This window comes from Pezoporus occidentalis, unplaced genomic scaffold, assembly GCF_034315485.1.
Source record: "Pezoporus occidentalis ecotype Australia unplaced genomic scaffold, CSIRO_AGI_Poc_V1 ctg258, whole genome shotgun sequence".
Lineage (NCBI taxonomy): Eukaryota > Metazoa > Chordata > Aves > Psittaciformes > Psittacidae > Pezoporus > Pezoporus occidentalis.
The window spans coordinates 54929-81752 of NW_026914480.1; the positions used below are offsets into that span (position 1 = coordinate 54929).

The window sequence follows — 26824 nt, forward strand, 5'->3', positions numbered from 1 at the left end:
GTAATTTCCTGGCTGATATTCTCACAATTGGATGCTAAGCACTGTTATTTTTCTTCTTTTGTATCCTTCTTGCCTCAGACTTGGGTACTGAACTCTGGGGCATTCCTTGAATGGCAGGTTCACACATGTGCCTTGCTGATTATACCTTTAGACATGAACTAAATGCATTATGGCACAGCTCTCAGCAGTTTTGACAGCCGGCTGGTACTGAGGAGGGATTGTTTGTATGATTTATTTTTTATGTATTTTTTTTTTTTTAACTTGTGGTAGGTCCTCAAGGCATCACAGGTGCAGAAGTAAGTGCTGATGACATTTGTGGATATAAAAGTGCATGGTTTCTTTCACTGGGATGTCCTGAGGGTAGAAGGAAACATCAGCTCTAAGGGAGTCATTTACATTCAGGGCTGTAAATATGTGCATTTGTTTTTTTAAGACTGAAATGCTCCAGGAGTCAAAGTTTCTGTTTTACATGGAGTGAGAAGGAAAGTTGGCTCTAGAAATGCATCACACACTCTGTCTCAGTGCTAATTTTACGCAGCTAAAATGAGATAATGTATTTGTCTAGGTTAGTATGTGAGTAAAACCCATATATCACATGTGGCACAGCATGGAGGATTTTCCCTCTGTGCAAGAGACTGGGAGCTTGTGTATACGTGTGTATAGGTGTATGGATGGGGTCAGAGGGCTGCGTTTCCCATGTGCATGGGAGATAATGTCACACATGAATAACTGCTCTCCATTGGAATACAAGCACGTACACACGCTTACATACCTAGCTGAGTAAATAAATGTCTATGCTGATCTAAACTTATTTGTACATGTCTGAATATGTGTGTAACCATGATAATAGAATCAGAATGGGGACCACTCATTTCAAAGGCTTTCCTACTGTGAGCAATGGCAGTTGTGCAATTAGGGAATATTTATTTCTTTCTAAGTCTTTGTTTAACTACTGTCTGATAGAAGTCAGCAATTATACTGTACATTAGAGAGATGATTAAAAATTCACTTGCTTTCCTGCAGCTTGTATCGCATGTGGTTGATGTGGGTAAAATTGGAGCACATTACTGGACAGACTAGCCATTAACAACATGCAGAGGAAGCTGAGGCTAAAATTTGCTCCGACTCTCCTCATGTCCTCGAGCCATTAATTACAAGCCTTGCAAGTTTAAAAATAGAAATAAATCAGAATGCAGAACAGTTCCACAGTTCTGAGTCCTGTTTTAGGAGTTTTGTAATCTCACAATACAGTTGCCTCTTTCAGTGACTCTGGTGTTCTCAGCTGTATTGATATTGGACTACAGTCACCCTGCCAGAATCCGAAAGGCCAATTTGTTTGCTAATTTCATTTGAATAACATATTTATTTAAATGCATGCATGTCTGTGGCATTAGGAATTCTGATTGTTGGCAGGTTTGCTTTTCAATAACTTTGATTTCTGGTCCCAGTAGAACTTCAGCTAATGAGGCCTTGTTAATTGTATTATGTTTAGCATGAGTCCTCACCTTCTTGTGAATCCAATGTGATGATTTATTAAACTTTCAAACATAAAATTCTCTATGCCTGAAGGCCCAAACTCAGACCTGGAATAAGCAAATGTATCTGGTTGGCATGGCATCCATTTGAAAGAGATCTGAAGTTGGCCTGAGGTGTCAAAACAGCTGCCTGCCAATTTTTAAGAGGTTTGTTTTATGGGTAGTTGAGTATCTCACTATTTTGACAGATACATGGCACATTTTAGCCAAAACTCCTTTCGCTTCCAAAATTCCCTTGTTAATTGGCAGTGTGGGAAATCATTGATAAAGAAATCTTGCTGTGTTTTTAATCCGCACTCTGTGCATTTTTGTTTGACTTTTAGATGAAATTATACCATTAAAGCAGACAGGACCACATTTTCATGCTGATATTGAAAAATGTGAAATTGGTGCTTGTCCTGGGTCTGGTTAAGACTACCGGTGTCTTTCAGAATTAGCTAGAAAGAATGGGTGCAATTTTGGCCTCTAAACTGGAATACTATGTATGTGTTTAAAGGCAGCATAAGTTAGTTAAGTAATAAAATATGTATACACAAATAAAAATGTACCAGAGAGACGCAGCTTACAGAAAGCAAAGCCTAGGAAAGCAGAGCAGGGATATGAATGCTTCTCTCCATATGGCACTTGGAATATCTGGAAGTATCCCATGCCAGCAGTAAACAGGTTTAACAGTTGTCTCAGGCTCCCATGACATTAACGTGCCCTTACTGGTCTGTATCCTCTACCTTACAGCCTGGGATTAAAATTCATCAAAGATGAAGTGTGCTGTTCTGCTCTTCCTATTGTTTGTTTCTTTTTAACCCCCCAGGCAATTCTTATTCTAGTCTGAATCCCATAATAAAATCTTGTTGCTTGTTGTCTTTCTCAGTGCTCGAGGATACCTTGATGCTGTCTTTTCTGCTGGCTTAACTTGATTATGTGGGTAACTTGCATTCTTGACTGGTTGCTCTCTTCAAGGCAAAAGGGAAAGGCTCACTCAAGAGAAGCCAGTGAGAGTAGGCTCTCTGTGTGACATTTTTCCATAGATTGCATAGGTTGCTCATTTGGGTCTGTTTAGCTAGCTTCCAGCTCCTTTCATATAGCTGGCTCGTGTTTATGTATTTGGACATCTCTGACATTAAAGAGGTAAATGAAAGGGAGCAGAGGTAAATGAAATGGGACAGAGGTAAATGAAAGGAAACTGTACTTAAAAAAAAACGTATTTATAATTTTAAATAGGAAAAGATTTTAAAATAGTTTGGTAGAGGGAGAGAAATCTTCCCCCTGCACAGGGGCTGACTCCCTGTTGCTCTAGGGCAGGTGGATATCAGTCTGTAATCATTTCCACCATCACTGACCACTTTTCTTCTTGTACCAGAAATCAGCAGAGATAAAAATAGCCACATGTGTTTTGTGTGGGAGCAGAAGTGAGAACTAAAGATGAACCTGGGAGATCCCTCTCTTGTACACCGTAACACGCCGGACTTTTACTGGCAGTCTCCTGTAATAAAGTGCTGTTTTCTGGTGCTCTCATCATCTATCCTTTCAGCCTTTACGTCATGCTTGTTCATTACCAAATTTGAACTGCATTGCCAAGTGCATGACAAATAATGCATGCAAACTTGGTGGTTCTGTAGTTACTTGGCCCACAGGATTGAAGGGAGAGGTACGTTTCATCTTCCTTGTTTGGAAGGAGAGGTCTGAAGGGGGAGAAATGGGTATTCTTTATGGATTTATCTGAGTGCTAGCAAGTCCTTCAGGAATTGCTAATTTAATGCTATGTAGCAGAGCCAGCAGTATGAGCTAACAAGAGAAAGGAAATTTCCTTCTCTCTGCCTGCCACAGAGGCTGTCCAGCAGAGAATAGTTCTTGTGCCCTCCAAGAGCAGTGATGCAAGAAGGGAAAAAAATAATTAGGAAAAAAATGTGGAAAAGGCCCTTTGGTTCATTGGAGAGTAGCTGATAACATCAACCTTTCTGCTGTCACTTCAGTATCTTGTTAGTAGTCTTCAGTGGTTTTCCAAGAGAGCTCCTGTGTCTTTAAATGATTGGTGTGGGTGCTTGCCAGAAGACCCTATTATTTTAATGTAAAATGCCAAAGGGGTTATTCCTGCTGAAGCCTGTCTGATTGCCCCTCTCCTCAACGTGAAGGGATCGATAAAGCCTTTTCTGCAAGGGGGATGTGAAGTCAAGTAGAACCTTACAAATAATGACATTTGATTGTGGTCCTCTGAGCATATGAGCTAGCCATTGATCGCTTCTGCTTGAGAGCTGCTGCAGGCTTTCTGGTCTGCCCATCTTCTGGGGTCTCTTCCAGACAGTTAACACATTAGAAGCAATTTTTGTTCAACAGGGTTGAAGCTTGGCAGTCACATTTTCAGGTGTCTGGTCATTCAGAGCCCCAGTTTGGAAGGCTGGGAATCACCAGGAGTGCGAACAGCCACTCACCCATGCTGCGGCAAACAGCAAGCAACAAGGCTCCTGGCTTTAATTAACCACTGTTCTATTCTCCTTCTAATATTAATACAGTTTTGCTGCTCTGGGTTTTGTGTGGTGGAATGAGGAGACATGACCAGGAGACAGGCTCCAGATTTGCTGCACCGCTGTCAAAATCTGCAGCCGCCTGTGAAGTCGGAGGGATCTGGGATAGCGCCAGGGTGACGAATTGCCAGAGGGCTTACGTTAACACAAGTGGTGATTCCATCACTTGGCTGAGAGCCCAAACTGGCAACCGGCTGTATTTGTCTCATGTCTATATTGACATAGCATCTGTGGTCCATTTGCTCTGGAAATTAAAGCATAAGCTGTGCAACCAATAGCTGCTAGGTCTTAGGGACGGAAAAACAATCCAGGTTACCTGATTGCTGAGGAGAAGGGCAGAAAGACGTGCTCGCTGAAAGGTTTACCTGATGTGCAGGAAATGTGGGGGATTGCTGGAATCTCTCCTACAGCAACCAGGTCTGCATAGTGGTACAAAATCCTGTGCCTGTGGGAGAGTCCGGGTGAGCTATTTCTGGTTGCCATCTGATGCTCCTTTATGGGTTCCCTTAGAAGGCACACAGTTGCTCTAGATAGGATCTATCTGGTTTGGCTTTCATTGAGGAGAAAGTGCCAAGAATTTGCTTAAACACAGGGAATGACCTTTCTACTTTGTTTGATCAGTGTTACATGTAAAGATGCAAATTACGTTGGATTGTGTGCAGAGTAAAATATAAGGGATGTGCTTTAACTGGCTATTGATCCCCTGCATATTGTTATTAACAGTCTGACAAATAAACAGCTTAAAGGAAATTAACAGCAAATGAAGTGGTAGTTGGTTTGGGGTTTGTTATCCTGATGGGGAGGGCAGACACAGAAATCTCTTTGCTCTTCTCTAACAACATAGCTTCATTTTCGGGTGAAGTTGCCATCTTGTCAGCAGTGCTGGAGAGCTGAAGCCGGTCCTTTGTCAGCATAAATGTGGTGAGCTCCTCTGCAGCCCATGGAATGATGTGGCTTTTGCTCCAGCTGAGAACCTGGCACATTTGCATTTATTATTAAAGCCTAGTGTTCTTGGGGTCCATGGCACATGTTGTCAGCTCAGGCTTTTACCAGCGCAAACCTCAAAAAACAGTTTTGTTTAATGAAAAGCAAGAAATTATCCAAAATGGTGACATGATTTAATATTATCATCTAGAAGAGTCTCCTTCCTCACCAGGCCTGTTTCCCTGCAGCCTAGGGGTAGCGTTCCTGGAGGGCAGCTTCTTATCTCCCATACAAGCACACAAGCAGTCTTGTGATGTCATTCTGCCCCAGCTCCCAGTACCACATGTGCCCAAATTTGTACTCTTTCCAAGCAACCAGAGGCATCATCCAGATGTGTCAGAGTGTGGATTGTCTTGTCTTTAATTCTCAAATCTGAAGCAGATTTAATTCATACTGGTTTTCCTCCAGAAAAGGAAAGCAATCCAGACTTGGGGGTCCCAGACATACAGTTTGCTGGGACAGCTGATTTTTCTCTTTCCATCCCGTGAACTGAAAATGCTTTGATTTACAAAACAGAATGAAATAGAGTTATGATTTATAAGTTAAATATTCTTTTCTATGAAAGGGACAGAAGAGCAGACAGGTCTAGCTGTATCTGTATTGTATTACTTAGATGCAGGACAATGCCTTGATCAGGGCTGTGAGGATATAATTTTACCTCTTTTTTGCTCATTTGTTGAGGATCAGGTAGAAAATATCTTCAGCTCTCTCTGTAGGTTGAATACTGGCAGTCACAGAGTACATAAAACTAGTAATAGTCGGTTTTATTTGTGGAGATAAAGTTGAAAGTAGAAATTTAGAGGGTTCTTTCTGCCACATTTAAGAGGGTTATTTATCAGTGCTGTAAAATGACATGATTTTATTTTTCCTATTTATTTTTCCCCCAGTACCTTTGAAGAGGGCATTGGGTGCTTATGTTAGAAAGACAGATAGCTTTTGGCTAGTGGCATCAGGCAAGTTGTTGCACTTTCTTTCCTGGGATTCTTTGGGCTGTGCTCAGGAGCCTCAGCTACAGAGATTTCATAGGAAACAAAAGATAAAATGTACATAGAGCAATGTACAAACAAATACCCAAGAGACTAAAATCTTCTTTCAAACTAAAGCATTTGCAGCCAAAGAGCATTGTACCAATTAGCAGGCTCTTAATTAAATTGCTTGTTTGATTTGCATCCAAATTATAATCTGAATGTTGTGTAGGCTTTGATACCTTTTCATTAACTGTTCCTTTTGAGGGGAAAAAAAATAATCTATTTTCCACTGTGTGTTTCAGAGGCCTGTGGTGTCACAAGGTGGAAAGGTCAATCATTTTTGTATCCATTTAAAGTCCATTATTGGTGGGCCACTACAACCTATCAAGCAACTCTCTTATTTTTCCAGTCAGTGATTCAGGAATCTATAGCTCTGTGCAGATAAATGGGATTTCATGGGCTTCTAAACTTCTTGCTTTATTGAAAAGCAGAATATTAACTGCTCCACTGACCAGCTGTCCATTAAAAACATGGGATATTTTTAGAAAATTGTTTGCCAATCAAATCCCACCAACATCTGTAGAGAGCCTTTTCAGTTTGTTTGGTTTATAAGCAAATCCTACAGTTGCTTTCCCACCTCCATTGAAACATTCCCATTTACCTTCTCTCCATGTCTCTGTCCATGTCTCGGGGCATTTTGAGGTATTGTAAGGAGCGCAGCGTGTTAGCTGGAAATGTAAAACTGAGCTTTAACAAGTCCATTTGGTGCAAGTTCTTTCTGGTCTATGGGGCCCCCTGCTTTATTTGCTGTTCAGTGAAATTAGTGCTTTGCATTTTTTGCTATTCCCAGGGTTTAAATAGGTTCTGTTAGCCCTCGGGATTGCAGGCCAGCTGTAGGGATTAGGGAGCTCCACACCTGGCTAATAACTGGCCAGGCTTTGGGAGACGCAGCCTGGCAAGGGCAGACCAAAGAACTCACTGCTCTGGACTTGCTGGCAATCCCATCTTCAGACCCCATAGACTTGAATGTTAGTGACAGGAACATCTCCAGACTTAATACAGTTCTTTCAGCTCCACTGTCATTCCCAGGTGAGTGCCTCTATACTAGCCTGGGTCTTGGATTCAGCTGGGATAGAGTTAGTTGTTGGCTTAAACCATATTAGTTTGCTATGAATCAGATCAACAAATGCACCCATCTCTTTAAAATTTATTAGATCTGCATCCTTATTCAGTGCAACAGATCTGTCAGGAATGGTGTCAGGTGCTGGCAAGCTGAGCTCTCACGGAGGCCAGCAGGTCCCTTTGCCTCTCAGGGTGATGCTTCTCTGTTTGGCTGGATGCTTCCCCTGGGACTGCTGCTTTCTCTTCAGAACTGCTGAGTGATCCAGCCCTCCCTGTGTATTTTGAAGCCATAGAAACCAAAGAGAGAAGATTATTTCCATGTACAGAATTTTTATGATTAAATGGTTTCACCTCTTTGTGTTTTGCCTTTTCATTTTAATGAGTATTTCATAGAGATTACTTTTTTGTAAGACAAGAATGTAAGCCCTGCTTCAGCTTCTCTGTCAGTGCAATGCCAACCTTCTTTTACCCCATCAGATCAGAATCCATTTTGCAGACTGGAGTGGATTCTTGGTTTAAAATAATTCTGGATTTTGTGGGTATATTGGAACAAGGTGCTGAAGAAAGTGGCATCAGCTGTAATTTTGCTCCCTCCTTTGCTTCACCCTTGATGACCTCTCTCCTCTTCACTGCAGGGCATTGATTTCTGTCCTGGGCAGAATGTCTCTGGAGTGACAACACATACACAGGAGGAGCACACTACCCTGCCACTGCTTTTCCACCTGGGAAGAGACCCTGGTGAGAAGTATCCATTAAGGTGAGCCAGTTAACAAAGATGTTAAAACTCAGCACTATCAGCATTCGCTTTATATAATTCATTTGCCTTGGTAGCTGTTTCTTGTAATCTGCTTGAAAACTGTCCCACAAAGCCATTACAGGAAAAAGAAAGGAACAAACATTGGTTTTCAAGTGGTTAGTGTGCATGTGGATGGGTGTGCAGGTGTCCAGGGCTTGAGTTGTTGAGCTGGTCGTTCTTGTTCTGTCCTGCAACCCCTGACAAGGCAAAATGCATATTTTTGGACAGGACAGAGTGCAGGGCAGCTGTGGAATAGAGCAGTGGTGCTGGTGAGTGTGTGCATTGGAGCTGTGATTCTCTCTGTGTTTTGGGACTAGGAAAGAAACGACTAGTGACCTTTATGTACTTACTCTGCAGTGGTTTTTCTCTCTGCATTAGAATCTGTGTAAGGCAGACGTGGTAACCTTCTGATCTCCTAGCCCCTGCTAAAGGAGCTCATCTAGAGGGTCTGTACCAAGAGGACATCCTGTTCAGTCCTGTTCCATCCTTGGACTTTCCTGGCTGCTTGAATCTATTTTCCCATATGCCTACTATTGTAATATTTATCTCCAGCATACACCTGAGAGATTTCTGTAAGGATTTATGTAGCCATAAGCCAGCACAGCCCACATATAAGCCTGACACCTCCAAAAAAGCTCCCAAGGTGTCCCCACTTCTCTCTTTCCTTCTACTGAGTTTTACCCTGTGGGAAAACCTGCAGACAGGGCCATGCAGCCTCATCCCTCACCAATGGCTCCAACTTGGAGAATGTGGAAATAAATGAAAGGAAAACTAGTGCTACTGTGACCGCCTGCACAGAAATGGTTTTGTGCAGCAGCTTCACTAGAGAGATGTTTTTCTGAGCTGACAGGACTTCAATTACTCAACTGTTTTAAATAATTGAGTGGATACACTCACTGCACTCCTTTGAAAAGAACTGAGCCTGTGCTGTCCACTAAGTGTTTTCACTAGAGAGAGGAGGGGAGGAAAAGTGTTTCCCCTTCTCTCTCGCTTAACAGACAAGCACTCTAGAGGTGCATTACTCAGTGTATAAAGCTCTTCAGAAGCCCCACCGTGTTAGCTCTCACTTTCTGTTGAGTTTCATCACTAATGAATAAAGCAAATCTGCAGCTCTTGCATTTTAAACTCAACGCAGTGAAATTACGCTACTGGGTTGGGATTCCAGATGAGACTGTCCCCTGTTTAGTTTACCAACTATTTTATTTTTAGGAGGCTGAGTTAATAGAAATGACCTCTTTTTCCCAAAACCAAACAAATGGTTAGTATTAAGTGAACTGTGTTTGTGTTTCCTCTGAATTTGAGAGAGAGAAGTTCTTCCCTAAGAGGTCTGTAGGACATCTGCTTCCCTGCTATTTAGATGTTCCTTGCCACCACCATGGACTGAGCATTGAAATAAATTCCAGTGTTACATCTGCAATCGTTTCTCATACGGTTCCATTGATTTTTGGACATTCACAAGCTGTTGCTTTGATTGAATTTTATGGCAAGATTATGGCACAATTATGGAAAGCTGGGATGTTGTTTAATATGCAGACCTTAATAGAAAAGCCTCTTCTTAGTAAATGAATCTTCCTTTCTGCAGCACATTCTGTTGCTATTGTCTCCTTTCTGGTCACAGTGGAAAACTCATGGGAAGTGGGTCTCCTATATCGAATGTGGTAATTAAATTATCCTCATTTGTGGAGCTGTTACTGTTGTGTATTTTTATTTAGCTTAATTATCCCCCTTGGCAGACAGCCTGTTGGGAGTCCCGACACTAATGTGGCTCAGAAGGGAATCCAACATTCTCCTCCAAGCGTGCATCTGTCTGTCCATAGATGCTGGGTGTGTGTTCACAGTCCATGTTGGCCACGCTCCCCTCTTCACCCTCCTGCAGCCTGGAGGAACAGGGTGTATTGTAGCTCTTTCACCAGCTTGGCTCCTCTGATGCATTGTTATGTTGCTAAAGCATTTAGAAAAGAATGTGTTGTACCCCTGATTTATTGGTACCTTTCCCTCTTCTTTTATGTAATTTACCTTGTTAAATCTGTACTGGATTTTGTTGGTATTGGCTGCTGCTGTGAAGGAACAGCATTGCACATCGATGCACTGTCGTCTCTGCCTTCTTTTGCTCATTTTTTATTTCATTTATTCCTTATTTTAGTGCAACTTTTTCTTCTCTCTAAAATTATTTAAATAATCTGTCATCTCTCTTGATTTCAATTAGCTTGGATTGGGGTCACATACAAAACCACCAGTAAGAAGTTTCATTGTGATGCACGAAGGCCAGGCATCACACACACCTCCAGAAGGATGTAATGCTTATATATTTGGGCTCTTTCTAGTATCCCAAGGGATCTTGGAGTCAGGGCATCCTAGAAATCAGTCTGCTCAGTCACCTGAGCAGCATTTGACTTGCAGGGTGCTTAAACTCAGGCAGTCTCATCTGAAATGCCATTGGGTCATGACTTTGCACACAAGATACTTGAGAGACTTCTTTGAGGCTTTGATTTTCAGTTCAAGTCATCACATGGGGATTAGCATTTCCAGTCTTCATTGGGGAACTGGCTGCTAAAGGGATCACTGAAGATGCAAGTCCTTCAAGACATAGAGACAGCACGTAAAGTTTTCACTTCCCTGGGTGTCAACCGTGAAGCAGGGCAAGTCCTTCCTCTTCCTAACACAGTTCACCGGATTTCCTGGAGCCTGCCTGGAAACTGTATCACCAAAAGCTTATCTCCCATAGGAGTACTTTTCATGCAGTGGAAAAACTGGTCAGACAATTACAGGCAGGTCCTGTCATCATGTTGAGGGCACGTCTGGCAGTTCTGAGCCATATGGCACCCTGCACTTCTGTTCCCCTTCATGTAAGGCTGTGCATGCATCCCTACGCATGTCTGACTCCAGGAACAGACCCTCCCAACAGCGCTGTGACTGTTTCTTTCTGCCATTGCCCCTCTGGTTTTGACTAGATGCTTTGGGCACCCAAGCTTCTGCCAAGGGACATGGTTTTGTTTACCTCTCCACCTTAAAAAAAAGATGATTGCTGGTGTTTCTCAGTCTGGACTGAAACTTCCCCCAAGCAATCCAACAGCCCCACAGACTTTGCATTTTGTTCGCTGGGATTCACAGCAGTACCAAATGTGTGTTATGAGTCCTCACACTGCCTGAGCTTGCCCAGGTGATGGCATATTTCATAAAATCATAGAATCATATTTACATCATCACATCAACAGACTGAATGGAGCAAGATCCATGTTCTGTTGTTGGCCTTCAGGATGCTCATGCTCATCACTAGCATCAGATTCAGTCACTACCAAGTTCTTATCCCCCTTTCTCCAGGCAAGAGGGGGACTATTCTGAAAACTGCAGGATTCTGGGGTACTACTGTTGAGAGAAGCTTGGCACCATAGGATGAGCTTGACATTTATATGGCTGCAGGATGAGGTAGGCATGAACATGCCTGCCGGTACTGATGAGGCAACATTGGCATCTGGATTTTCGTAACACCTGCAATACCAGGGCATTTATGGGCAATATACTTTAAAGAAATGTGGTTACTGGTGAATAATCTTCCTTTTGGTTGCCAAAAATGGCAACGTAACTGCACTTACATAAGTAAGACTTACCTTACTATCTGGTCCTTGTGTAGTGAGAAGTGAACTGTTTGTGTCTTTTTGTCAGCCAGAGATTGACTGGATCTGTGTAGGCTGTGGGATAGAAGGTATCTTTTTCTTTATAGCTCTCAACTTTAAAGTATAAATAAGATTGTGTGTGAGGCAGCACACAAAGCAGAAGCACTTCCCTAAGTCTAAGTGGTATTTTGTTTCCGCCTTAGGTACAATTACGAGGGGGTTTGTGCTTTGTATACTGAGTTTACTAAATTCTGAGTGTCAAAATACCTGTGTTTTACTTAGGGCAACAGATTTTACTTTTATGGAAAGAAAATGGAAGCGATAAGGCTTGGTTGGTGAACATAATGATTTTAGAACACATTAATTAACAAGAGAGCTCACAAGTGCCTATTTTGAGCAGATGGAAAATCCAGGAAATCATCAGAGAGGTAATTGCACTAGTTATGGAGCCAGAAAAGAAGGGAAGAATCTCCTGAAGGGAAGCTGAAGGGGAAGGGATCTGATAGAAAAGTTGCTAGTCTCACCTAACAGGTAAGGGAAGAAACCTCACTGTGGGCAAAGGAGAAAAGGTGCAAAACTGGGAAAAAACTGTGTATAACAAAGAGCCAAAATCTTGCCCAGCAGATGCTGACTCCACATCTTCTTAAAAAGAAGGAAATGGTACCAGCTGCATTGCTGGGGTGAATTAGCTGCTGCCTCAGGAAAGGTAGCATTGAGGAACACTGAAACTGTGGAGAGCTATGGATCAGGAGCCCCAGCACTCTGCACTGTGGCACGTCGTCTGATCAACCTGTAACTTGTGCTTAATTGTGGCCGACCAGCAGCTTGCAGGTATTTTGATGAGTAACTGTCTAGACTAGAGTGATGCTGTATAAAAAGGAAGTAAAAAGCCAAATGAATCAGTTTCAGAAATGTAAAATGCAGTTGGTAGTGGACATAATCTTCCTCAGAGATGGTGCACGCAGTGCTTACAGCCTCAAGAAAGTAGCCTGAAGAACATACTGCTTGAATTATGACTCAGAAATACCATGGAAGCAACTAGCAGGAGGATCAGACGGATAGCTGTTGTTTTCTGTCTCCTGTTCACACAAAGACTGAGGCTTTACATCCTCACTCTGCCTTTATCTCCTCTGCTCTCCTCAGTGCTGTGGTGGCTCACAGTGAAATCCAACAGAAAGGCAGGATTCCTAAAGCTGGGGAGTTACACCTTCTGTGACAATACTGAGTAGGCGATCAGCATGATCACATCTCCTTGCTGCAAGGAAGGCTGTGGGCACCGTTAGAGAATCCACCCAGGTGAGAGGCATCATCAGTACTCCCACTGTGTGGCTCCCATGCCCCACACATCTCCAGGGGTGTCTCCATGGCTGCTGGACCAGAGGTGAATGAAGTTATGGGCCACCCTTCAGTTTGCTCCTTGATTCCTTCTTTGTTTTACTTTGGCCCTGAGTCTCTCTAGCAATTGCAGGTTTCAGCAGCAGAGCCCCAACCTGTTGTCTGCCTCGTGTATTGTGCAGTTTTAAATTGCAGATGAACTTGATAATGGAAGAGAGGAACTGAGGAAGATTGAATAATACAAGATCAAGACTTGGATACTACCGTGCTGAGCAGCCTCAAAGCACTGATAACAGATAAAATCAAATTACCCGAATCTGGGTGTATTTCACAATTAAAAATAATGGGTTTAATTAAGATAATTCCGGTGGAAAAGGAAGTTAAATATACAAATCATTACCCCAAGTTTTCTGCTCTTCCCACAACTTCGTGTGCATTTGCTAGAACATGCTATAAATCCAGAAGCTGCTGTTGAGAGCCTGCTGTCAGGTTTCTGTGATGTGCAGTATATAATACCTATTTTATAATGTTCCTCTTGATAATAACATGGTCCTGTTGCTCCCAGGATACACATACTGCACTGTGCCCAAACATGAATCACCAGGACAAAGTATAAAGCATCAGGATCTACATATAAAACAGTGCTGAGAAGTCTCTTTAATTTTCTCCAGTTCTGATCTATTTGAGAACATATCTGTGATGGTGGAGAATTGCCCTCTCCCTCTCCTTACAGCTCAGGGTGCCAGCACAGCTGAAGGTGAAAGACTTGAGGACTGCATGATTAAACCAGAGCTCTAACATCAAAGTCAGCGTGTGAGACAAACCCTCCTCGTTCCGAACCTGCATTTCGGTGTAGGGCACGGTGGGGTTAACAGCAGAGCAGGTTTCACTGGCGTTGTTTGGTGAGGGAGGAGATGGGAGCAGATTGCCAAGGCACAATTACACTAAATGAAGGAAGCACAGGCCACACCTGTGCCTGAGACCCTGTGCTTACAATCCAGCCCTGATTGGATCTCCAGAGACTTCCCAGAGGTAAAGTGTCAATTAGTGTAATGACCCTGGACTTTGTCCACTCTCTTCCCTCATTCTGAGCATGGAATAATTTCATGTACACTGGGGGATCTCTTTTAGCAAACTCCTCACAACACCACCTGCTCACCCTCTCATTCTTCCAGTGCTATTCCCAGCTCTCCTTCTGCAGGATTGTTGAGCTAGAATACAAAACGCAGCATGCTCCGGAGGCAGCGAGGTCTGGATCTTCATGCAGACAATGCCCAAACACCTGTATAGATAATACCGTCTTCTTTTGGAACAGAGAATGTGGCAAACCCTGCACTTGCAGCCCAATCCTGCATATACACATTCAGGGAAATGATGGGACTCCATGAAAGAGTGAGAGAGGTTCCCAGCTCTGTTAACGACTCAGAGTGATTACCATGGAGTAATTATCCCCATTTTATAGACAAATTAAAGGCACTTTTCTCTTTCAGATTTTGTCTCAAAATGCATTTCCTGCATAGGAGCAGACACAGTTTTAATCCCCCTGTACAATTTCAGTAAATACTTTACAAATAAGTTTGATTGGATATGAGGAAGACATTCTTTCCTGTAAGGGTGGTGAGGCACTGGAATGGGTTGCCCAGGGAGGTTGTGAATGCTCCATCCCTGGCGGTGTTCAAGGCCAGGTTAGAGCCTTTTGTGACATGGTTTAGTGTGAGGTGTCCCTGCTCATGGCAGCGGGGGTGGAACGGGATGATTTTAAAGTCCTTTCCAACCCTAGCTATTCTATGATTCTAAATCGCTGCATGGATATTGGATGTTGGTGCATGTTGTGGAGCTAAATAGGTCTGTCTGAGCAAAACCTGAGCTCATCAGAGCACGGAATGGAGATCTCAATGGGGCCAAGATGGGAGGACCAACCCCTGTCACTGGCATGGCTTTGTCTCAGTGGGTGACTCCAGTTTCTGTGAATACCAGCTCCAAGGTTGGTACCATCATACGGGCATCACAGTCCCCTGCTGTGTATGGAGCCTTGATAGAGATCTGTACGAGGAAGATACTTCATGTGTTCCATTGAGGCATCTGAAGACAATCTGTGATGATCTTCCAGTATTGAATGACACCTTATAGCACTCGGGGTCCATCACTGTGATATACTTCAACACAAGGAAGACAGCTGCAATCGGATATGTTTTAAGCTAGCATCAACAGGTTTAGCCAGCTTAAGAGCATCTTAAGCCCTGCTGAGACAAGGTTTATAGGTTAGCGGTCTGACTTGGAGCATAATCTGTGCATGTTCTCTAGCTTTAGCCAGCTTTGTACTTATGTGGGAAGTGTGAGTCCTTTACATGAGCCAAGCCATTTCTATCATGCTTTTGGGGAAGTCATTCAGCCTGTGCTAAATGCTGAAATAATCTAAAAGTGTAGAAACTGCAGGGGAGAGCAGTTCAAAAACACCAGGAGCTGAGGTTAGGCCAAGATTTCCTATCACTGCTGAGCTAGCTGAAAAAGCCTGGAGTGTCCTGAACATGGGAATTAAAGCAAGATGATGATTCAAATGACTCGAGCCTATTTTATTATACTGCAGCATTCATGTGTCTTAGGTTACTAATGAGCAATAATGCTGTGGATAAATGCAGGAGTTTGGATTATAGCAAAAAGACTTTTTTTCATTGCAACAGGACTGGCATATTTGGAGCAAAAAGCAGCAGTCATGAGAACATATTGTTTATCTGTCATCCAGAGCACAGCTGTGTTTTCCACTGGTCTGTCCAGATTACAGCTAATTTGGAATCCTATGTATGAAAAGCCGTTCCAATGGATGAAATTGGGCTATCTCTTTAGCACTTAAATATTTGCAAAGATGCTGTGGAGCTTAATTAGTTAGCAGAAACATCTTATCTTATGGGTCCACTTCCAAAAGAAGATCTTAAATGCTGGAGAGATGACACAAGTATGTGACAGAAATAAACACCACGTTGTATAGTTACAAGAGCAGCAGGAGGAGGCATTAAATTAGTTGATATCTAGAGTATCAGTTAGACTCTAACAATCGGTTAAAATATGTATTAATTCATATTAATCCTTCATGTGAGGATCTTAATAAAGTGTGATTAGCTGGGGTTTGGAAGAACTTTCAAATCCTGGCACAATAGCTATATTAGAAATCTAAAACACTGAAATACATGTGTCTCCCTAAACTGCACTGCATCTCCGCTTCCATCACCAGCTTTACAGGGTTTCTGTTTCCCCTGTTTCATCCAGTCTGCAGCTCATATGTCCAACATGCTGTGTGCATCCCTGGCACTTGCCTGTGGTTTTAGGCAGTGTGTTTGTCTGCAGCCTTTCCTCTCCTTTTACAGGCTCTCCCGTGTTTGCTGTCCTCTGCATGTCAACACAGGTTAGCTTTAAAGCCTTCCTGCCTCTTGTAGAAACCTGTTTCCTTTCTTTCTCTCAAGCAGGCTGGCAATGTTGTGCTTTGAAACGCAACCACAGGGCTTCCAGATAAAATCTCACCAAGCTGAAAGGCCACAGTGCTACCGGATGCAACCCTGGCTGAGCCAAGTGATTGCTGCCCTGAGTGTCCTCATCAGGGAGGGAGTCAGAGATGGTTTTTGGCAGCTCCATTTGCCTGTCTGCTGTTTTCAGTGGTCTTTGGGGCAGTGCAGGAGTAATCAGTCACTACTGTGAGAGCTAAGGTGGGAGAAGAGCAAGGAAATTCAGGAGCCTCACAAGGACAGTCTGAATTTCAGGGTGGTCCATACAGATGACACAGCCGGTCCCTGCGATAGTCTCTCCACCAGGATACAGCTAGCTGGGTGTGAGAGCAACAGATTAGTTTGCTCAAGCTTGTCATTTCAAATTCCCTTCCTGTTCTCTATCAGCAAAGCTCAGGCCCATCCCCACAATCAGCTTCTCTCTGGATGGCTGCCGAGATGTGATATTTATAGGGTTTACTGGAAACTGTTGGCACATTACTGGGCTTCAAAATGTGATTGTTTTTCAAAGAAGGAAATTAGCTGGAGTGTGGGGCTGGTGGCCAGCTTGGACTGTAAGCAAAGGGAGCCCGAGGTCAGGACCAAGCTGCATTGTTTCTTTTATCTTCAGAAGCAATTTGCTGCTCTCTGTTTTTTTGAGTGACCCTTAACATGATGGACAAAATGAGATCATTGGGTAGTAATCCTCCATTTTAGAGATACTCAAAGTATTAGTAAAGTACACCCTGAACCACTTAAACAAGTACCTATTAGAGTAATTGGATGGATAAAAATCTCATAATTTATAACCCTGTATGAAGTCTTGGAGCATGACAGATGGGTCCCAGCTTGTAATAATAAAGCTGTAATGGAAGAATGTAGATGGGGAGAACCCTGGGAGGTTGCGAAATGGAGGAGGTATTCTTGTCTTGGACAAGTCACTTCTATTCTTCTTCTCCATCTTCCTGTTTGCATAATACTAGTTCATCTCACTTGGTGATTGTGAAGTTTTACTAGCTGAGGGTTGTATTTTAAACTCTTAGCTTGAGAACACTTGAAAAACAAAGTATTGGCATTACCTTTGTTTCCCTACAATAAATGCCTCTGTGTGGTGCACATTAGGGAAAAGCACTTGAAAGAGTGGACGATGGATGTGCAGAGAGCCCCTGCAGGGTTGTTTGTGCGCTAATGTGTTTGGTAAGGTTTGTTCCCTGTTCTAGGAAGTCTTCCATGACAGTCATTTGAGGCACAGCTGGAGGACAAGTTTAACCATGCCAAGTGCAAGGTCCTACACCTGGGTCAGAGCAATCCCAGGCACAGCTACAGGTTGGACAGAGAAGAGATTCAGAGCAGCGCTGTGGAGAAGGACTTGGGGGTGTTGGTCAATGAGAAAGTGAACATGAGCCGGCTTCAGTGTGTGCTTGCAGCCCAGAAAGCAACCGTATCCTGGGATGCATCAAAAGGAGTGTGACCAGCAGGTCGAAGGAGGTGATCCTGCTCCTCAGCTTTGCTCTTGTGGGACCTCACCTGGAGCATTGTGTGCAGTTCTGGTGTCCTCAACATAAAAAGGACGTGGAACTGTTGGAACAAATCCAGAGGAGGCCATGAGGATGATCAGGGGCTGGAGCACCTCCTGTATGAAGACAGGCTGAGAAAGTTGGGGCTGTTCAGTCTGGAGAAGAGGAACAGCATGGACACCTCATAGCAGCTTCCAGTGCATGAAGGGGGGCTATAGGGATGCTGGGGATGGACTCTTCATTAGGGACTGTAGTGATAGGACAAGGGATAACGGGTTCAAACTTAAACAGGGGAAGTTTAGATTGGATATAAGGAGGAAGTTCTTTACTGTGAGGGTGGGTTGCCCCTGGGAAGGCACTGGAATGGGTTGCCCAGGGAAGATGTGAATGCTCCATCCCTGGCAGTGTTCAAGGCCAGGTTGGTTGAAGCCTTGGGTGACATGGTTTAGCGTGAGGTGTCCCTGCCCATGGCAGGGGGTTGGAACTGGATGATCTTAAGGTCCTTTCCAACCCTAACTGTTCTATGATTCTATGGCAAGCGCCTTTCTTTGAACATACCATGTTTACCAACAAGATCTCCCTTGGGACTCAACATTAGCTTGCAATGTGTTTGTCCACCTAGTGAGACAAGGAGGCACAAAAGAACAAAATGTAATCAGTTCTAAGTAATGTTGAGTTTGATGGCTTTGTAATGGAAAATAACTGCGGTGCTTGAAGGTAGTTGACATACGTTCAGGTCCTCAGTACCTTAGCATAAAAGGTGTGAGAAAAGCAGAATAGAAGGACAGGACCTGGGGATGGGGAGTATCTGGGACTAGCAGATGTCCAGGGTGGGCACAGATAAACTCAGTGATAAGTAAAAGGACAGGATGATTGCTATGTTTGGGGTGTTAATAAACCCATTAAGCTGGTGTAAGCATCTACTAGGGAGTATCCCGCACTAGCAGATGTCCAGGATGAGAGCAGTTAAACTAACTGATAAGTAGTAGGGCAGGATGATTGCCATGTCTGTAATGTTAATTAAGCTTGTTGGGAAAAGTAAACGACCCTTAAAGACCACCACATTTTTGTAAGCATGCCGGAAACCTTTTGGAAAGTGATGTAATACGCTCAGTGACCATGTAAGGATGACCCGTATAGCAATTCGGGGACACGCGTTAGGAGGAGCTATTCCCCGTGTCTCCCGGCGCCGCAATAAAGAATACCTGCTTGTCAACTTGAAACTCTGCTGGCGAGTTTGTTCCTGGAGTTTTCTCCAAATCACTAGGAAGCCAGCAGTTTTGAGAGCTGAAGCTGCGTGTGGAGGTGACCGAGCAGGAGCCATGTGCTTCTCTGAGAAGAGAAGGGCAAGCCATGTGCCATCCTTGCTGCCCTGAGCAGAGCATCCCAGACCAAAGCCTCCAGGCCTGGCCAGGCTGGACTCTCTCAGCCCAGATGTTTCAATTCCCCTACGGACCTGTGGGCAGTTAATGTCAACTGCATGTTTATATACTCTTCTTTCTTACTACAGCCCGGGAAAAGTCTCCTGACCCAGCTCCATGATGTGGACATTGTAATGATGCCGTGTATAAACCCCAACTAATAACATCTGTGTTTTTTTTTCACATTCTAGTTTTGCCAGCAATGAATACCAAAGGGCGATGGAGCAAATATCTGTCATTGTCCAGCAGCACAAAGTGACCATGGTGCCAGGGGAGCCACAGCTTAACGTGTGTGACAAGGCTGTCATGGTGAGCATTCAAGCATAAATATGTTTAGAATCCTTAGCTTAAAATAGATTTTGTACAGGCTTTATAAAACATCACCTAAAGCCAGGGAAGGATGGAGGAGAGATGCACACATTTGAAGGGCTGCCTGGCTGTTCCATGAAGGAGAGGTCTGTTTGTTACCTGTGCAGCTCAGTGGCACAGGAAGGCTCGTTCAGAGAGTGGGGTTAGGTCTGAAAAGTCTTATCAACATGCTGTGATAAACTCTGTGGCTTCCTTCCACAGAGATACCTATGGCAGTATCTACAGCTGTAGATCCTTCTCCTTTCTAATCCCCTTCTGCAAATCTAAAAATCTTCTGTGTTTTGAGTGGTGGGACTGGGAGAGTGGCTCTTTTCCAGTCATGTGTGTGAGTACCTTTTGGTCTTGCTCGGTCTCCTCCAATTACACCCGTGCCTGACTTTTCCAAAGTGTTTCTGGCTAGAAAGATGACAGGCATTTTCAATTCTGTTTTCTGTTTCAAGTTGCATGTTGGAAAGTTACAGTTTGGCTTTACTGTCAAATGCTGCTTGGTTTGCTGAGAACCTGGGAAAGAAACTGGAGAGTTTGTAGGAGGTCAAGTTGTCAGATGACAAGAGTCTGTGTAGTCTAAGGGGATGTCCTTGTAGACTGACACAAAATAGTAACAGGCATATCTTTCTGTTGCTGAAATAACCTACTGAAGCAAGCAGTTCGTACCTGCTGCTGTGGTCTATCTCCAAGCAGCCAGAACAGTGAAAATGTGAAGCTGTGTCTCTGCAGTCAGAAGGCAACGATCTTTTCTAGCTTTATCACATCTTTTTATTTTTGGATATTAAGTAGGAAAAAGATTTGAAGGACCATTGTTTCTGTGCTGTTTTCTTTCATTATTCAACTTTTCCCTTCGTAAACACTGTTCTGTGCTCCTCTGGGACCTTCTGGGTTCAGGCACTCTCCCCAGTGCCTGACTACTGCCAGAGACCTTAACTGGAAAGGCATTTCTTCTGTGTTAACTCCAAAACTGGTTCATAAATTGCAGGCTGTTCTGTGGCTACCCTGGTGCAGTGTGTTTAGGTGCTGTGGAAACATCTGGTACCCATGTCTGTCAACAGTGTCTTTGGGTTGCATAATCGAAAATTTGCTGAACTGGAGGTCCTGCACTTCATCCTGCACCCCAGCCCTCTCTTAGGTTCTTTTTAGGGTCAATCTTCTCCCTGAGCATGCCACGTTCTATCTCTGTCTTGTTGGGTAGAAGTTCTGCAGACCATGGGCTGCCACTTCTGCTTTCACTGTGGCAATGTCCAGCCATGCCTGCCTAGTCTATAAGCAGAGGCAGCTTAATGACTGCTCCAGCGCCTGGCCAAGCTCAAAGCAGATCATTTGGCCCTCCCTGATGGGTTGGAGGGTATTCTGATCCCAGGAGAAATCCCAGCAGGAAACATGATGAGTTTTCTATTCTATAGAAACTCTTAACGGACTAATTGTACACCTCTATCAGCACTACATCAAGGTCTTTCTCCTCACCAGCTGCCCCTTGTTCCTCCTCCTCTTCATCAAGAAACTAAGATAAACAGGCACCAAATTACTGGCTTTTGAGACCAGGAATTAAGGTATCCAGAATCTTTTTGGAGTGATAGTATTGATGGGGCCCTAAATCTGTCTTTAGAGGATGCTGGAAGACAAGTATCAGCTCCTAGTACTATGCCTGACAGAAAGCAGATTTAGATTAGATATTAGGAAAAAAAATCTTTAATGTGAGGATGCTGAGGCGCTGGCACAGGGTGCCCAGAGAAGCTGTGGCTGCCCCATCCTGGCAGTGTTCAAGGCCAGGTTGGACACAGGGGCTTGGAGCAAGCTGCTCTAGTGGAAGGTGTCCCTGCCCGTGGCAGGGGTTGGAACTGCAGGTGCTTTAAGGACCCTTCAACACAAACCAGTCTGGGATTCTAGGATGTTCTAAATTGTCACTTACTTATTTGATATTTAATATCCTCTCTGGGGCAGAGGAGAAGAATCGTCTTTATTTATACATAAGCAAAGCAGATGCATCGTTTTGTAGCTGCTGCAGTCTTGGGATTGATGTTAAGTGCAGCAGCATAAGCCCTCCTGAGCAAATGAAGTGTTTGCTGGCCCATCTGTGGCACAGCCCACCAACAGTGTAGACACAGCTCCCGCAGAGCCAGTTCTGCTGCCTTTTCCTCCTATGGAAATGTGGGAGAAATTGCTCCATGCAGTGGAGCTGGCTTGACTGTGTGTTTGACTTGCAGCACACATGGTGTCCTCAGGACTTACAGCACAGATCCAGGAAAGCCAGCTTGGGCTGCGAGACTGAAGCAGATACCAATTTGTTTGGTGTTTTGTTTTTCTCAAATGAACAAACATTTAACTTGTTTATTTGGATCTCTGTTGCTCCTACAGAGCTGTCAATCATCTGAAATTTCCAGCGGCGGTTGTGCATTTCAGAATCGAGTCACAGATTTAGGAAACAGCACCCGTAGTCCTTAAACCGTCTGGAGCCCTTCGTGCAGTGACGAGCCTTTCGCCAAAGCTCCCTGCTGTGGCCTGCTCCTTCTGCAGAGATAGCTGGTGTCTCACTGCCATCTGTTGTCAGCTCTGTGGAATAGAAACCTGCACCGTTAGGTTTTTTTGTGGGGTTCAGCTTTTCTTTTCCTCCATAGGAATTTAATTCCAAGAAAACATAAATGACTTAAAAATAAGTAAAATGAAAGGCAAGAGGTCAGAGCTGAGCTGATCTTTAATAGGTGACAGCAGGAATCTCCCATGAATGGATAGACCTTGAGAGAGGGAGGGACACAGAATGAATGCAAAAGATTTCTTGAGGCAGAATGGGAATTGTAACCTGCCATTCATATTACTGCAGTTCCCAGTTTTAAATGGCAAAACCCAAGTGAAATCGATAAATTTCTTTTATCCCGATTCCTTCCTTTGTTAATCCGTTTCGAATCTGAGGTTTGAAGTGGATTCTCTTACTGATGTCATTCCTGTGTTATGCTGGAGAAAGGTATTACAAGAAACATGGAAATGAGGAAGACAAATGGTTTTGGTCTGCATGCACTGGAGTAGTTGTCTCATAAATGCCTCTGACTCCATCTGTTTATGAATTCATCCATCAGAATGCTCATTAAAATACTGGCATTCTTATCTCGCTCACACCCTTGGCCTTCTGTTGCTTTTTGCTTGTTTCCTCAAGAAAGTGCGTGGATATCTTAGTGCTAAACATGATAATTCTTCTCTGGATCCCAGGAAAATTGGGGTTTTCACCAAAACCTCATGATCCGGTTGCTCCATGCTACTTACAGGAAAGAGAGGAAGGTCACCAGAGCCACAGCACTCTGCATTTGTACAGGAGAGATACCACTGTATCCCAGAAGAGGGAATTTGCTGCAGAAGGATTTGTAGTCTTTCCTAAAGCTTTTTCTGAATAGTGTTTGGAGTTGGGAAGTTGATGAGCCCGGGAGCATCAGCTGCAAGAGGAGTTTTCATTTTTCAAGCAGGACATAAAAACATCTTTGTGAGGATGAGAGAGGGTTGGTTTAGGTTATACGGCTTAGCAGGTACTTGGTATAAATAATCTCTCTGTATGTTTTTTGTTTGTTTTTAACAGAATTGGTCTCCTCCAGGCTGTGAGAAGCTAGGGAAGTGCCTGAAACCACCTAAGTCTGATCCCAAGAAGTGCTTTTGGCCTCATTGATCTGCTCTGCAGCCCTCAAGAGCTACACAGAAAAGCTATAACTAGCTGGACATACAGTTTACAAAGCATGTCTTCTCATGTTGGCACTCCTGTTTACACAGGAAGGGTGTGATGTATGTATGATATCATCATTTGCCCTTCCAAAAGGGCCAGTGTTTATATTTCTAGTGCTCAGGGTTTAGCCTGTAGTCTTCTGTTGTAGTTGTTTCCGTAAATGGTAACTTTTCAGTGAAGACTGTTTCAACTCTAAAAGCTCTCTGTACAACCACAACTCTGCCATCACCTCAGAAATGCCATGGATGCACCTTTCCTGTCACTCCTTCCACCCAGCCTGCTCTCTCGAATCATCACTCATTCGGATCCTGAACAGCGACCATGTTCAGGAAACAGAGCCGCCAGAAAACCCTGCCCAAACTGCCCTTGTTTGGTTTGCCTATAACTTGTTGTTTTAACATTTATTTCCATTGTGAACTCTGGACACCAGCTTGTTTTTCCTTTCTTCCTAAACCTGCAAGTACTGGGTGCAGCTGTAGGGTCCAAACTGCTGCTGTGCATCACTGGGTGCAACTGAGTGCTCCCTCCTGTTCCTGAGTAAGGGGTTGGCTCCAGGGAGAACTCCCTGCCTTCCTTCATCTGTAACTGCAAACATCCCCTAGGTAAAGAAACCTGAAGATAGAGTTCACGTAAGTACTGCCTTATTGACAGGGTGCAGGATGTTCTTGGGGAGCTGGGGGTCAGTAGTTCATTTCAGGGGTTTTCTTCATTTCCAAAAAACTCTGGGTCCAAATATGGTTTAAGTCATGCTTCTAGTCTCATGATCTGGGCCCAGCCAACTGCAGGCTCAGAAATGCCCGTTTACATCAGACATTAACTCTTGACCCTGTTTCCAGTGTACGCTCTCTGAGGAATTCTCCTTGTGCAAACTTTCCACAGCCTGGGTGTAGCACTGCTTTAAACAGAGTTCATGGTAAATGCTGATCCTTTGCACAATTTCACACTGCAGATTTCTCATCTGCTTTTGAGCCCGTTTCACACTTCTGGCTATTGCTAATAAACACATCTCAAACACAACTGAGCAAGGTTACTGTGGAGCTTCAGGGGAGTAGCTAGAAGCGTGCTGGTATACTAGTAGCTGAACGTGCTGTTTGCACCACTGAATGCAAACAGGAATGCTCCACTTCCACCCCTCCAGTGTTTTAAACAGTACATGTGCCCTCTCTGCTGCTGTTATGCTGCCTTGGGAAAAATCCAGGGTGTAAACAGCAGCTTCCTTCCCAAGCAAGCCTTGAGGCTGGCTTGAGAGCTCTGCTTCTGCTTCTTGAGAGTTCTGCTGTGCTTCTGCCTGCTACAGGCTTCTAAACTGCCTACTCTCACCCTCCCTGTAATCCCAAAGGCGCTCATTCTCTCTGTTCCCATGGTTTATGTTACCTGTAATCCTCTCCACGGTAATTCTAGGGTATATCTCACGAAGCTGGATAATCCTATAAGATTGCAATAAGAACAGCTCTTGAGTCGGCTCTCACTGTTCCACCCATCAGAAATCACAGCCAACACTTCATCGGCTGGCAGAACCTCCGAATCTCTGTGCATCTGAAAATGGCATTTGTTTATAGCCTAGATTTCTTAAGATGTTCCTAATTGTCCTTCAAGTATATCAGGGCATTTCTAGTTCATCCGTAACATTTCTCCTTGTTTTGATGTCGTGTGAATAGCTCAAGTCTTGAGAGATTCTGATCAGCCTTTTCTTCACCGATGCTGTATGAGAAGGACAGGAAGGAGGACTTGCAGCAGTCATGTGTGTCTGTCAGCACAGGAGACCAGACAAAACCAGTAACTTCCCATTTGCTGGCTCTGGTCCACCTCTGCTTTAGTGCTTCTCTCACCGACAATTGTTCAGGACCCTGCAGTTCTCTAGTATCAGCAGATAGAGATACCAACCAGAGGAGGGAGTCCATCACTGCAACTCCCTGAAAATCCCCAGCAGCCCGCACATAGGAACAGATCTTCTGCGAACTGTGACAGCACTTTGTCTCTCTTCCTGCTGCGATGAAGAGATCCCACCATAGGACCACAGCTCATTGTCTGAGCTCTAGCCCAGACATGTTTCTTGGTTCTTTGCCTTTGCAGTAGGCACGCTGTGAGTGTACTGGATGCCTGCTACCCTGTGTCCCCTGCTTGCCTGGCTGTCACTTCCTTCTGTACTCCTTCAAATCAGCAAGCTGTGAATATACTGCTTTTCCACAGTCTGTGTAACTTGCTCAGACAAGCCATCCTGTTCTCAGCACATGCGGTGTTTGTCTGGTTACCCAGCACACAAAGCCCTCATTCCTCACTGAAGTAATCCCTCAGTGCATAGATACTGGATGTAAACTTTGCACTAGAAAGCTGGCTGCTATAAGGGGGTTGACTTCTGTTGATGTCTGTTTATTATCTGCTTCATGTCCTTTTATTATAAAAGATCAAAGCTTAATGTGAAGAACCTAATGCTTTAAATAAGAACAGTAGTTTTACAGCTGGATGGCTAGGAAGAATTTGAAATCAATGCCTTTCCCAAAGATGTACAGATTTTGAAATTGTGAGATGAAGAACTAATGAAGAAAAATAAACTAATTTATTAGAAATGCATTATCTGAGTTGTCTGTGCGCACCTGTGAAACAACTGAACAACACCTTGCTTTGCGACAGTCTCACAGAGACGCCTTCCAAATCATGGGACTGACCTGGGTTAAAAATAGCCTGTTTTGTTTTCCCCTGTATTATTTTTAACGTGGATCAATTTCCCAGCCCACACGGCTGCCCAGCACAGTCCTGAGGCAGGGGTGTACTGTGGCTGTGTGCACCAGCGCAGCCGCAGGGGTGACCAGCTCAAACCCACTGATACACCCCTCAGGTCACAGCAGCCAGCGTGTGCAACCACATCTACCCTTACGAATTATCATGATCTGAAGCTGAATTAACTCTGATCTGAAGCTGGGCTATGTGATAGCTGCTCAGTTTGGGGAATTGGCTGTACTGGCTTTGCAGGAGCTGCCTGAGGCTGTGTGTGCAGTCACAGAGGAGCGGGTCTGCTGGGGTCCACTGCCCCATCAGAGACATGCAGCAGTGAAGGCTGTTTGTTGATGGCTTCATTTCTCAAGCTGCAAGACGTAAGAGCTAAAGGAAGGATGATGTCTGCCTAAGACTGCTTCTATGTGACATTACTTTCTTTATATTTAAATACATCTGCTGAATGCTAAAAGCTTAATATCTGCTTGGGCCAAGAGTCCAAGGAATTTCTTTCTTCCCTTTAATTTCCAATTAGCTGAGTCTCTCAAGTCTCCCTGCTCTGCCCCTGAGGCTGTGTTATCATCCAGCCCTCCACACAGAGAAGCTTCTGAAATTGATGTAACTAATAATCATGGAAAAAGTCCTACTGCATTTACAGTCTACAGCTGCGAAAGTGGAGCCTTGATTTAAAATCCTGCAGCGACAAATGGATTATTTCAGTGGCAAATTAGTCTCTGTGGACCAACAATTTGGGGATCT

The 26824-nt window shown here is 44.0% G+C and overlaps 1 protein-coding gene across 3 annotated transcripts in view; it reads left to right on the top strand.

Annotated features, from left to right (window-relative positions):
* The window catches only part of GALNS (galactosamine (N-acetyl)-6-sulfatase), a 48785-nt gene extending 22861 nt beyond the window's left edge, over nucleotides 1–25924 (top strand). Inside the window, exons 12-14 of one of the 3 annotated variants that reach the window (XM_062623676.1) lie at nucleotides 7764–7885; nucleotides 19479–19596; nucleotides 23213–25924. In XM_062623676.1, the coding sequence (XP_062479660.1) occupies nucleotides 7764–7885; nucleotides 19479–19596; nucleotides 23213–23299 (327 nt within the window). In that variant the 3' untranslated portion in view covers nucleotides 23300–25924. Of the gene's footprint in view, nucleotides 1–279; nucleotides 2396–7763; nucleotides 7886–8476; nucleotides 9609–19478; nucleotides 19597–23212 lie in introns of those variants that run through there. The other 2 variants (XM_062623675.1, XM_062623677.1) reach the window with 2 other exon arrangements.
* Nucleotides 25925–26824: the final 900 nt, after the last annotated feature.